This window comes from Trachypithecus francoisi, unplaced genomic scaffold (assembly GCF_009764315.1).
Source record: "Trachypithecus francoisi isolate TF-2019V2 unplaced genomic scaffold, Tfra_2.0 Lachesis_group13, whole genome shotgun sequence".
Taxonomy (NCBI): domain Eukaryota; kingdom Metazoa; phylum Chordata; class Mammalia; order Primates; family Cercopithecidae; genus Trachypithecus; species Trachypithecus francoisi.
In genome coordinates this window covers 80,808,122-80,821,158 of record NW_022681458.1, presented here as the reverse complement: position 1 = coordinate 80,821,158, position 13,037 = coordinate 80,808,122, and the positions used below count along the sequence as shown (strand labels likewise).

Genomic DNA, 13,037 nt, shown 5'->3' with positions numbered 1-13,037 from the left:
TTTTTGGAGGGATTTTGTGTCTCAATCCCCTTCAGTTCTGCTCTGATCTTAGTTATTTCTTGCCTTCTGCTAGCTTTTGAATGTGTTTGCTCTTGCTTCTCTAGTTCTTTTAATTGTGATGTTAGAGTGTCAATTTTAGATCTTTCCAGCTTTCCCTTGTGGGCATTTAGTGCTATAAATTTCCCTCTACACACTGCTTTAAATATGTCCCAGAGATTCTGGTATGTTGTATCTTTGTTCTCATTGGTTTCAAAGAACATCTTTATTTCTGCTTTCATTTCGTTATGTACCCAGTAGTCATTCAGGAGCAAGTTATTCAGTTTCCATGTAGTTGAGCGGTTTTGATTGAGTTTCTTAGTCCTGAGTTCTAGTTTGATTGCACTGTGGTTTGAGAGACAGTTTGTTATAATTTCCATTCTTGTATATTTGCTGAGGAGTGCTTTACTTCCAACTATGTGGTCAATTTTGGAGTAAGTGTGATGTGGTGCTGAGAAGAATGTATATTCTGTTGATTTGTGGTAGAGATTTCTGTAGATGTCTATTAGGTCTGCTTGCTGCAGAGATGAGTTCAATTCCTGGATATCCTTGTTAACTTTCTGTCTCGTTGATCTGTCTAATGTTGACAGTTGAAGTCTCCCATTATTATTGTATGGGAATCTAAGTCTCTTTGTAAGTCTCTAAGGACTTGCTTTATGAATCTGGGTGCTCCTGTATTGGGTGCATATATATTTAGGATAGTTAGCTCTTCCTGTTGAATTCATCCCTTTACTGTTATGTAATGGCCTTCTTTGTCTCTTTTGATCTTTGATGGTTTAAAGTCTGTTTTATCAGAGACTAGTATTGCAACCCCTGCTTTTTTTGTTCTCCATTTGCTTGGTAGATCTTCCTCCATCCGTTTATTTTGAGCCTTTGTATGTCTCTGCATGTGAGATGGGTCTCCTGAATACAGCAGACTGATGGGTCTTGACTCTTTATCCAGTTTGCCACTCTGTGTCTTTTAATTGGAGCATTTAGTCCATTTACATTTAAGGTTAATATTGTTATGTGTGAACTTGATCCTGCCATTATGATATTAACTGGTTATTTTGCTCGTTGGTTGATGCAGTTTCTTCCTAGCCTCGATGGTCTTTACATTTTGGCATGTTTTTGCAATGGCTGGTACCGGTTGTTCCTTTCCATGATTAGTGCTTCCTTCAGGGTCTCTTGTAAGGCAGGCCTGGTGATGACAAAATCTCTAAGCATTTGCTTATCTGTAAAGGATTTTATTTCTCCTTCACTGATGAAACTTAGTTTGGCTGGATATGAAATTCTGAGTTGAAAATTCTTTTCTTTAAGAATGTTGAATATTGGCCCCCACTCTCTTCTGGCTTGTAGAGTTTCTGCCGAGAGGTCTGCTGTTAGTCTGATGGGCTTCCCTTTGTGGGTAACCCGACCTTTCTCTCTGGCTGCCCTTAAGATTCTTTCCTTCATTTCAACTTTGGTGAATCTGGCAATTATGTGTCTTGGAGTTGCTCTTCTCGAGGAGTATCTTTGTGGCATTCTCTGTATTTTCTGAATTTGAATGTTGGCCTGCCCTACTAGGTTGGGGAAGTTCTCCTGGATGATATCGTGAAGAGTGTTTTCCAACTTGGTTCCATTTTCCCCCTCACTTTCAGGCACCCCAATCAGACATAGATTTGGTCTTTTTATATAATACCATACTTCTTGCAGGCTTTGTTCATTTCTTTTTCTTCTTTTTTCTTTAGATTTCTCTTCTCGCTTCATTTCATTCATTTGATCCTCAATCGCTGATACTCTTTCTTCCAGTTGATCGAGTCAGTTACTGAAGCTTGTGCATTTGTCACGTATTTCTCGTGTCATAGTTTTCATCTCCGTCAGTTCGTTTATGGCCTTCTCTGCATTAATTATTCTGGTTATCAATTCTTCCACTCTTTTTTCAAGATTTTTAGTTTCTTTGCGCTGGGTACATAATTCCTCCTTTAGCTCTGAGAAGTTTGATGGACTGAAGCCTTCTTCTGTCATCTCATCAAAGTCATTCCCCATCCAGCTTTGATCTGTTGCTGGTGATGAGCTGCGTTCCTTTGGAGGGGGAGATGCGCTCTTATTTTTTGAATTTCCAGCTTTTCTGCCCTGCTTTTTCCCCATCTTTGTGGTTTTATCTGCCTCTGGTCTTTGATGATGGTGATGTACTGATGGGGTTTTGGTGTGGGTGTCCCTCCTGTTTGTTAGTTTTCCTTCTAACAGTCAGGACCCTCAGCTGTAGGTCTGTTGGAGATTGCTTGAGGTCCACTCCAGACCCTGTTTGCCTGGGTGTCAGCAGCTGAGGCTGCAGAAGATATAATACTGCTGAACAGTGAGTGTACCTGTCTGATTCTTGATTTGGAAGCTTCCTCTCAGAGGTGTACTCCACTGTGTGAGGTGTGGGGTGTTGATCTGCCCCCAGTGGAGGATGTCTCCCAGTTAGGCTGCTCAGGGTTCAGGGACCCACTTGAGCAGGTAGTCTGACCATTCTCAGATCTCAACCTCTGTGTTGGGAGATCCACCGCTCTCTTCAAAGCTGTCAGACAGAGTCGCTTGCATCTGCAGAGGTTTCTGCTGTTTTTGTTGTTGTTGTTGTTGTTTAGCTGTGCCCTGTCCCCAGAGATGGAGTCTACAGAGACTGGCAGGCCTCCTTGAGCTGCTGTGAGCTCCACCCAGTTCGATCTTCCCAGGGCTTTGTTTACCTACTTAAGCCTCAGCTTTGGCGGGGGCCCCTCCCCCATCCTCGCTGCTGCCTTGTGGTTAGATCGCAGTCTGCTGTGCTAGCAATGAGGAAGGCTCCCTGGGTGTGGGACCCTCCTGGCCAGGTGTGGGATATAATCTTCTGGTGTGCCCGTTTGCTTAAAACGCCGTATTGGGGTGGGAGTTACCTACTTTTCCAGGTGTCGTGTGTCTCAGTTCCCCTGTCTAGGAAAAGGATTCCCTTCCCCCTTGAGCTTCCCAGGTGGGGCGATGCCTCGCCCTGCTTCAGCTCTCGCTGGTCGGGCTGCAACAGCTGACCAGCACCAATTGTCTGGCACTCCGCATTGAGATGAACCCAGTACCTCAGTTGAAAATGCAGAAATCACCTGTCTTCTGTGTCGCTCGCGCTGGGAGCTGGAGACTGGAGCTGTTCCTATTCGGCCATCTTGCTCCACCCCCTCAACAAAAGCTTTTAATTCAAAGATTTTTCTTTCTTTTTCTGAGAGTGATCAGAACATGAAGATGGCTGTTGGAAGACAAATCTCCGTGTATCTCTTATGTTCCCAAACATCTTTTTGGCAGAGGCACTAACTGACTTTGTGCCTGTCTATCTTTACAAGTATGTTTGTATCATGAACACACTAGGAAGATATAGATTGTGTCTCTCTTTGCAGCAAAGTATAGGTTTGTTATCTTTATACAGTAGAGATAATGTCTCTTTATGGGACAACAATCAGTGAGGATTGTTGTCCATTATGAAAGAGTTGAGTTCCCTACCTTGATTCTCCCCTGTCACACATCCTGCTGCGTGTGCAGAATCTCCTGGCCCTTTGCACACCCTTCTGTGGGAGTTGGGGCTCAGAATGCAACACAAATGATGATACTCTAGATACTACTATTCTGTGCATAATAAACTGTCTTTTGTCTCTGACTCAAGAGTCTCATGGCTTTTGCTAGCATCCATAAAACTGGCAGGGCAAATGCTGATACCCTTCACAATTCTTGGCAGTTTTGGCAACGAGGAAGGGATACTGACAGAGACATGGCTTTTGGAGAAAGAAGGGTGATGGCCTCACAGTTAATTAATAGACTTTGAAAGAAGTCCATTGGTATTGGTAGCAAACTTGTGGACCAAATTGTCTAGTAAGCAGAGCAATAAATATTCTTCTACTCTATTGCTCGTTAATGAGGAGGATTTGGGGAGGTAGTTGAAAGCTGAGAACTAGGCAGTAGATATGGTTTAACTGTCCTTTAGGCAGGGAGATTACAGTCTGGCAGTAGTTTCAGGTTCACCCATTGTAACAATTAGTACTTAGATTCATTTGGGCTGTGGGGCGGGGAGAAAGGAACAAGTTTGCATTTTCTTTTCTTTTTTTTTTTTTTGTTGTTGTTGTTTGTTTGTTTGTTTTGGTTTGGTTTTTTTTGAGATGGAGTCTTGCTCTGTCACCCAGGCTGGAGTGCAGTGGCGCAATCTCGGCTCACTGCAAGGTCCGCCTCCCAGGTTCACGCCATTTCCTGCCTCAGCCTCCCGAGTAGCTGGGACTACAGGCGCCCGCCACCATGCCCGGCTAATTTTTTGTGTTTTTAGTAGAGACGGGATTTCACTGTGTTAGCCAGGTTGGTCTTGATCTCCTGACCTCATGATCTGCCTGCCTGGGTCTTCCAAAGTGCTGGGATTACAGGCCTCCAAAGTGCTGGGATTACGAGCCACAGCACCCGGCTGCATTTTCTTTCAAACAACAATTTTAGAGATACATACCTACAGTGAGCATGAGAGGAAAATTTATGACTATTATGTACAGAAACAAGGCAAATCATTAGAACTTTGACTGGTTTTCTTGGAAAATGAGTGAGGTGGGCCATGTAATGTTGGTAACAGAAGAATGGCCAAAACTGGGATATCTTTTTTGCTCAGACTCTCCTACTATCATGCCAACTTGTAATCCATCTGGAGATGACAGTAAAAAGTCTTGGAATTTTCTGTAATGGGTTCTATCTGCTGTAAAAGAACTTTGGCTCTGTTGTGGAGATTTATCTGGAAGAGACAAAATCAAGGGGCAACTATAGATGAGGCATAAGTTAGTATTGCATTCTTATACCCCAGATTGGTTTCATAATGCTGATATAAGTGACCCACTGGAGAATGAAAAGGTCAACAAAGAAATTCAGATGAATTCTTGTGGTCAGCCTGAAGTTCTAGAAAAGTTCTAGAACCCTTATGTTGGAACCAGGCAAGAACTTAATAAATGTTGTATTGATAGTAGGGCAGCAGACACATCTAGTCTGAGGATGTTGCTGTTACAGCCAATTAGTTTATTCTAGACACACCATGTGACCCTTGAAACTAATCTATATTATGTATTCAGATTTCTGAACCATTCGCAGTCAGAGAGTCATGCACTTTTTAATCCCCAAAGTCATGCAACAATTGGCTGATAGTCAAGGTATCTGATAGACCTTCCACATTTCCTATCATCCATGGGCATCTGGTATTGTTAAATGTTGGAAGTGCTTCTTCAAAAATTAAGAAAAGTTTCCACCTCTGCCTCTCTCACCTCCTCCTGGTGCACACATATAAGTAAAATGGTTTGGTCACTGAATGTGGCTTCTTCAGAAAGAGATAATTTCCTCTCAGCCACTAAGTGGATAATAATCAGAACGAAAGGGTTAAGATTTTGTATAAACTTATATTGAAAAATTAGTATTCCACCATGACCATTTCTGGGCATGACGCATTTTCCTTTCTTCTTACAGAAACCTCAGGCCAGCCTGATTGATATATCCTCCAAATGTTAGTCTAGCTAAAGGGAGGCCTCAGGAATTTGTACTTAATTCTTGTATAGCTAACTGGATATGCTTGTTGGCTTCATTTGGTCCTACATTCTAAGAGTAGTAACCATTTAGTTGAGTACACTGCTTGCCAAGACCCCCTACAATTGCCCAAATGCACCATTAATGTAGGGGACATAACGAATCTCTAAATTTTATAAAAATGCCCTTTTCTCCCTTATTCTGACCCTTCCCAACAAAAGGTTTGAGTATGATAGAGGATGGTTAGAACAAAAAGTGAAATTATAGCTACTGAAATGGAACACACTCTATGTTTCAGGTGCAGGAGTAAAATTAATGATCTTTCAGAACTTTCCGTGGAGACTACCACATAAAGAAAAGTCCTTGGTGTGAGTCTGTCAAACTGTGGTAAATGCTTTAAATGTAATTGCCTGCTGGCTTAACATTCTTCATCAGATGTCTCTGCCTGCATTTTGATCATCATCGCTTTTAACCTTGAGAAGTTTATTAGAAACAGCAGGGAAAAATCCTTTGTCACACACACACACACACACACACACACACACGCACACACACACACACACACACACACAACCTATTAACACCTTTGGGTGTATTTTTTACCCCTCTTTCTATAACCATCAATCACTCATTCCATGGGATGGATGAATGCCATGTAGCGGCTGGCATGGACAAATACATCAGATTGGACTGCCTGTCCCCAAGCAGTTTCTCTGAAAAACAGGGATAATCTCAATTATCTGAACTGAACTGAGAACCCCAAGGCCAACTAGCTGGCCTGGAGGCCCTGTTGGAGACATTGCCAACCTGTGTCTTCTAACTGACATCAGTCCATTTTGGGGGCCACAGTCATTGTAAATAACATGTTCTTTCTAGGGCCATTGTGTGAACCCTTAAGACCGTAAGACCATATGTCTTTTTTTTTTTTTTTTTTTTTTTTTGAGATGGAGTGAGTGTTGCTCTGTTGCCCAGGCTGGAGAGCAATAGCGTGATCTTGGCTCAATGCAATCCCCACCTGCCAGGTTCAGGCAATTCTTCTGCCTCAGTCTCCTGAGTATTTAAGACTACAGGCACGTGCCACCATGCCCAGCTAATTTTTTGTATTTTTAGTAGAGATGGGGTTTCATCAGGCTGGCCAGATTGGTCTCAAACTCCTGACCTCGTGATCCATCCACCCCGGCCTCCCAAAATGCTGGGATTACAGGCATGAGCCACTGTGCCTGGCCAAGACTGCATGTCTTATGTCCAAATCATGCGTTATTTTCCTTTCCTATCAAATAAAACACAGTGACTTGAACCACAGGGATGGTTGTAAGAGACCTTTGAATGTTTAAGCAAACACCACCAATAGATTATGTAAGCTTTAGATGATTTTGGACACAACTCCAAAATCTACACTTGGCTATGAGGATGAGCTTCCTGGAGGGATAATTGACTTATTAGTTATGTGTGCCCTAGAGAGTTATCCCTACAATGGTAATCATCAAATTAGAAAAATTGGTAAGAAATTTGCCCCTGAATTTAATCTAAAAGATTAATGATACAATTGCAGCCTTCTTTAGCCTCAGTTCGGGGACTAAGGTTTTTATGGATGATAGAATTGCCCTCAGCTACCTCCTTGTGGTCCAAGGAAGAAACTGTGCAATTGCTCATACATCCTACTGTACCTGATCTAATGCCTCCAGCTAAGTGGAAAGGTTAATATAGAAACTAAAGGAGAAAGTCACATGGCTTTGTAAGGGAAACCTTCATGGTTTGGGGGATTTATTCAGTTGGTTGCATTCAGCAGCTGAATAATCGGCAGTGTGGTTGAGGTATATACTGTAGATTGGTCCATCCTTCTGCTTTGAGTCCTGTTGATAGTAACCTTAAGTAAAGACATGTATGAGACAAAGTGAAAGAGTTTGTTTCCAGCCTCTGTTGGTTAGATTTATCAGAGTGACTGATAGCGTATTTATGGGAAAATTAGAGAAAAGATGATGTCAAAACAAGCTGTGGCTATTGTTGATAACCATTCTCAGTGGATTCTGCTATCAGTATATCAGAAGCAAAAAAGAAATAGTATGAAACAAACAGATAAACAGAAAACTATGGAAGAAATAATTGCTGGAAAACAGGTGTGGTGGCTCATGCCTGTAATCCCAGCACTTTGGGAGGCCAAGGCGGGCAGATCACTGGAGGTCAGGAGTTTGAGACCAGCCTGGCCAACATGGGGAAACTCCATCTCTACTAAAAATACAAAAATTAGCTGGATGTGGTGGTGCATGCCTGTAATCCCAGCTACTTGGGAGGCTGAGGCAGGATAATCATTTGAACTTGGGAGGCAGAGGTTGCAGTGAGCAGAGATCACACCACTGCACTCCAGCCTGAGTGACAGAGTGAGACTCCATCTCAAAAAAAAAAAAAAAAGAAAAAGAAAACAAGCAAGCAAGCAAGCAAGCAGGAAAGAAAGAAAAGAGAAGAGAGAGAAAGAAAGAATTAATTTCTGGATAAAAAACCCCTTAAACTTACACATTCAAGAAGCTCAGGATTCCCACAGGATAAATGCTAAAATAATCAAGGATAAATGCTAAAATAAACGAACACCAAAACAAAGCCCCACATCCCAAAATTATTCAAAAGTATCATAACCAAGCTTCTGAAAACTAAAAACAAAGAAAAGATTCTAATAGTAGCCAGAGAAAAATTGAACAATGATCCCAATGATTGCGGATTTCTCATTAAGAAACATGAAGGCTAAAAGGAAGTGGAATAGCATTTGAGAATGCTGAAAGAATGTTTATTCCAGGATTCTATATCCAGTGACTTATCCTTTAGGCATGAAGGTTAAATAAAAGCATTCTCAGATGAAGGGAAACTAACATCATACTTACTCATAAAAAACTGTTTTCCTCCTGCCACCAGGAACAAAGTAAGCATGGCCACTCTCACCACTGCCACTTAATATTGTACTGTAATTCTATCTAGTACAATAAATAAATAAATAAATAAAGAGTTTGGAAAGGAAAAAATAAAATCGTTCACATTCACAGATGACATGATCATCTACCTGGAAAATTCCATGGAATCTACAAAAAAAATTTTCAGAAATAATAAGTAAGTTTAATAGGGTTGAAGGATCCAAGGTCACATGAAAATAACATTTCTTTATACTAGCATTAAAAATTGGAAATAAATTAAAAAATATAATAACCTCAAGAAATGAAATATCTAGGTATAAATTTAACAAAGTAGGTATAAAATCTATGTTCTGGAAATTATAAAACCTGATGAAATAAATGTTTTGAAATGAAAGAAGACCTAAATAAATGAAGATACGTGTAGTTTCCATGGATTGGAAAAAATCGTTACAGTTAAGATACTATTCTCCCTAAATTGATCCATAGATTTAATGCAATTTCAATCAAATTCCAAGCAGGAATTTTGTAGATACAGAAAAACTTGTTCTAAAATGTGTATAGAAAGGCAAAAAGGTTGGAATAGCCAAACAGTTTTGAAAAAGAAGAGCAAATTTGGTAGACTCATACCATCTGACTTGAAGAATTACTCTAAAGTTATAGTAATCAAGAAAGTGTGGTATTATTGTCAAAGGAATAGACAAAGAAATGAACTAAATCTTTGTGTTCCCCCAAAACTCATATGTTGATATTCCAATCCCAATATGATGGTATTAGGAGATCGGGCCTTTGAGGTGAAATTAGGTCATGAGGGTAAAGCCCTCATGATTGGGATTAGTGCGCTTGTAACATGAACCTCAGAGAGCTCTCTCAGCCTTTTCCACCATGTGATATTACAAGGAGAAAACAGCAGTTTGCAACCCAGAATAAGGCCTTCACTAGAACCTAATCACACTGGCACCCTGATTTCAGACGTCCAGCCTTCAGAAATGTAAGAAACAAATTTCTGTTGTTTATAAGCCATTCAATCTATGGTACTTTGTTATAATATCCTGGACTGACTGAAATATAAGCCTAGATCAATGGAACGTGTTAGAATGTCCAGAAAAATAGTCCAAACAAATATAGCTAATTGATTTTTGAAAACAGCACAAAGCATGAAGAATACACTTTTTCTGTGTCTTTTATTTGGGTCTTTTCCATAAATGGTATGATATTGGAACAATTTAACATCCATATGCAAAAAATTAAAAAAAAAACACCGTGAATTAAACCTCATATCTTATACCAGAATTAACTCAAAATGGACCATAGCTACAAGATGTAAAACATAATATACAAAACTTTAGAAGAAAACATAAAAGAAAATCTTTGTGACCTTTAGGCAGAGAGTTTTCAAATTTAATACTAAAAGCGTAATCTATAACACACACACACACAAATTAGAATTTATCAAAATTTAAAAGTTTTCCTCAATGAAAGACACTGCTAAAAGAATATAAAGACAAATTATAAATGGGGAAAAAAGACAAATCTTGCAAATCATACGTTCAAAAAATGTCGTGTATCCAGAATATATAAGAAGTCTCAAAACTCAACAGTAAGGAATAAACAACCCAATAAAAATAGCAAAATATTTTAATAAACACTTTGCCGGAGAATAAATATGAAAGTCAAATAAACTTAGGAAAAATTGTCAGCAATAGCCATTATAGAAATGTAAAGTAACACCACAATGAAATACCACTACATAGAATGGCTACAAAACAACTGATAATACCAAGTGCTGGTGAAGATTCAGAACAACTGCAACTCTCTTGCATTGCTCCTGGGAATGCAAAATGGTACAGCCATTCTGGAAAGCAGTTTGGCAGTGTCTTATAAAGCTGAATGTACACTTTTCGTATGACTAGCAATCCTCATTTTAGGTATTTACCCTAGATAAATAAAATTTATGTTTACACAAAAGCCTACACAAGAATACTTATAGCAGTTGTATTTATAATTGCCAAGCACTAGAAATCCAAATGTCCTCCAGCAGGTGAATGTATAAGTCAAGAGTGGTACATTCCTACAATGGACTGTTACTCAGCTATGAAAAAGAATGAACTACTAATACACACATTGACAGATAAATCTCAAAATCTCAAAGGCATTTGCTAAGTGAAGAAAGCCAGTCTCAAAAGGTTATATGCTGTGTTTCCACTTACATGACATTTTGCAAAGGCAAAGCTAGCAGAAGAGACCAGATTAGTGGTTGCTGGGGGCTACAAAAGGGAGATAGGAATGACTACAAAGGAGGATCACAAGGGAGTTTTTTTGGTGAATAACACTCTGCATAGTTTTAGTATAAATGAATTTTATCATAATCTACTCTTCTGAATATTACCCATAAAATATACCATATATGATGAGAGAAAATGAGTATATGTGTCTGAGAAATAGGAATAGTTTCCATGAGTGTTAAAAATAATCCAAAATAATCATTTATTTATTATTTATTATATGTATACATTAATATATACATTTTACATATTTATGATCCCAAATTATACTGGACTTCATGTAATGATGAATTTGGTTTTAGTTCCTGAGTTTGTTTTGGATGAGTGTTGCAGTGGGGAGCAGGGCAGGTGTGAGCTTGGGGTGATGTTGAAGGCAGTGACTGGGATATTTTAAGCTCAGGGTCGTGGTAATACATGTTCATGGTAATACATGTCTCTGATTTTTTAGACACCCCATCACAGAGGGTACAATTTATTCTTGGAACCGAGGATGATGACGAGGAACACATTCCTCATGACCTTTTCACAGAACTGGATGAGATTTGTTGGCGTGAAGGTGAGGATGCTGAGTGGCGAGAAACAGCCAGGTGAGGATTTTTGTTAAAGGTTGAAGGCATACTAAATAATTTTCATGTTACTAGAAAAAGAGTTTTCTAATGCAACGATTTTGCAAACATCCATGATTGCTGCTGATTTTAGAAGTTGCTCATCTAGCCTGAGCATATCTTATAACGGGATATGGGTCAGAAAGAAATCTGAAGGCAGTAATTACAGTAAACGGTGATGCAGAGCCAGCAACAGCTGCAGTCTTAAAGATAAACAGTAACATAATTTGTATGTCATCAACAAAACAAAAGAAATCTATAAGTAGTTTATTTCTATTTTTTCAGCTGCTGGCTTGCACCTAAATTTATGATATTATATGATAACTTGAAAGTGGCCTTTTTTTAAAAGAAGAAAGGGCAAATATCATAAGATGCTTTATGTATAGTCCTGAATTTCATGTGCTCTTTCATGAGAATAAAAATAATTTGTAATATATTTCTAGGATATGCATATATTTAAGCATAGTGGTTTTTAAAAATATCTTTTAAAATCACTTTTTCTATCATTTGTAATTAAGGTTTTTACATTGCTATATAATTGATAGAGTTCTGTAAAGTTGGAATTAAATTTTGTGTTTACTTTTTATTCATTCTTTCTGATTTGCTCAGTTAGCAAACATTTATAGAGTGTCCATAATGTGCCAGGTGCAATGGATATGGCACAACAACAAAAATCTTAGATCTTGCCTTTAGGGATCTTACAGTCTAATTTAGACAAGAACACAAAATTGTAAATGCTGTATAATGAATGCTATGATGCAAGTATGCACAAGAAACTGTGGGCACACCCAGCGTTGTCATTTACCCACTGTTTCACAAATTTTAATGTGACTACAAATCACCTGGAATGTTGTTTAAAATGTAGACTTAGTAGGCCTCAGGCATAGAGTCAGATCATGAGGATGTTGTGTAAAATGTTTTGGCTTTGAGAACCACTCTTTGAGTAGCAGTTATCTAAACCACAAAGTGAAAGAGAGGATCAGGGTAGCTTCCCTGGAGGAGGCGATGCTTGAGCTACCTCTTGTGAGTTGGGCTGGAGTTAGCTAGGCGGAAAAGCAGAGGGGACAGTATTCTAGGCAGAGATAGCAGGATGTGCTTAAACACATCATTGACACCGGTTTAGTGTTTTTTGTTTTTGTTTTTGTTTTTATTTTTGTCTGAGACAGAGTCTCGCTCTGTCCCGCAGGCTGGAGTGCAGTGGTGAGATCTCGGCTCGCTGTAACCTCCGCCTCCCTGGTTCATGCGACTCTCCTGCCCCAGCCTCCCTAGTAGCTGGGACCACAGGCGTCCGCCACCACGCCCAGCTAATTTTTGTATTTTTAGTAGAGATGGGGTTTCACCCTATTGGCCAGGATGGTCTCGAACTCCTGACCTCAAGTGATCTACCCACCTCAGTCTCCCAAAGTGCTGGGATTGCAGGTGTGAGCCACCATCCCCCTGCCAACACAGGTTTTATTGTTTTGTTAGGCTATCTTTTCCATCATAGGACAGCTTTATTGTTAGAAAATCTTTATCTTAAGCATATTTATTAGTGGTCCTTGGATTGCAATTGCTGTCTGAAAACCACAGAAATTCCACTGGATCATGTTAAACTTGTAGTTGCATTTATTCATTGACTTTACTCAGACAGTATAGAATTCAATTCTCAATTATGAAAATGAATCTTGTGAATAACACTGGCCCAGTTAATTCTTGTTTAATATATTTTCAGTGGTCTT

General features: G+C 39.4%; 1 protein-coding gene across 3 annotated transcripts in view; it reads left to right on the top strand.

Annotated features, from left to right (window-relative positions):
* The window catches only part of SLC4A10 (solute carrier family 4 member 10), a 395,086-nt gene that overhangs the window by 226,702 nt on the left and 155,347 nt on the right, over positions 1–13,037 (top strand). For all 3 annotated transcript variants that reach the window (XM_033231304.1, XM_033231305.1, XM_033231303.1), the window contains exon 4: positions 11,163–11,301. In XM_033231304.1, coding sequence (XP_033087195.1) covers positions 11,163–11,301 — 139 coding nt within the window. The remainder of the gene's footprint in view (positions 1–11,162; positions 11,302–13,037) is intronic.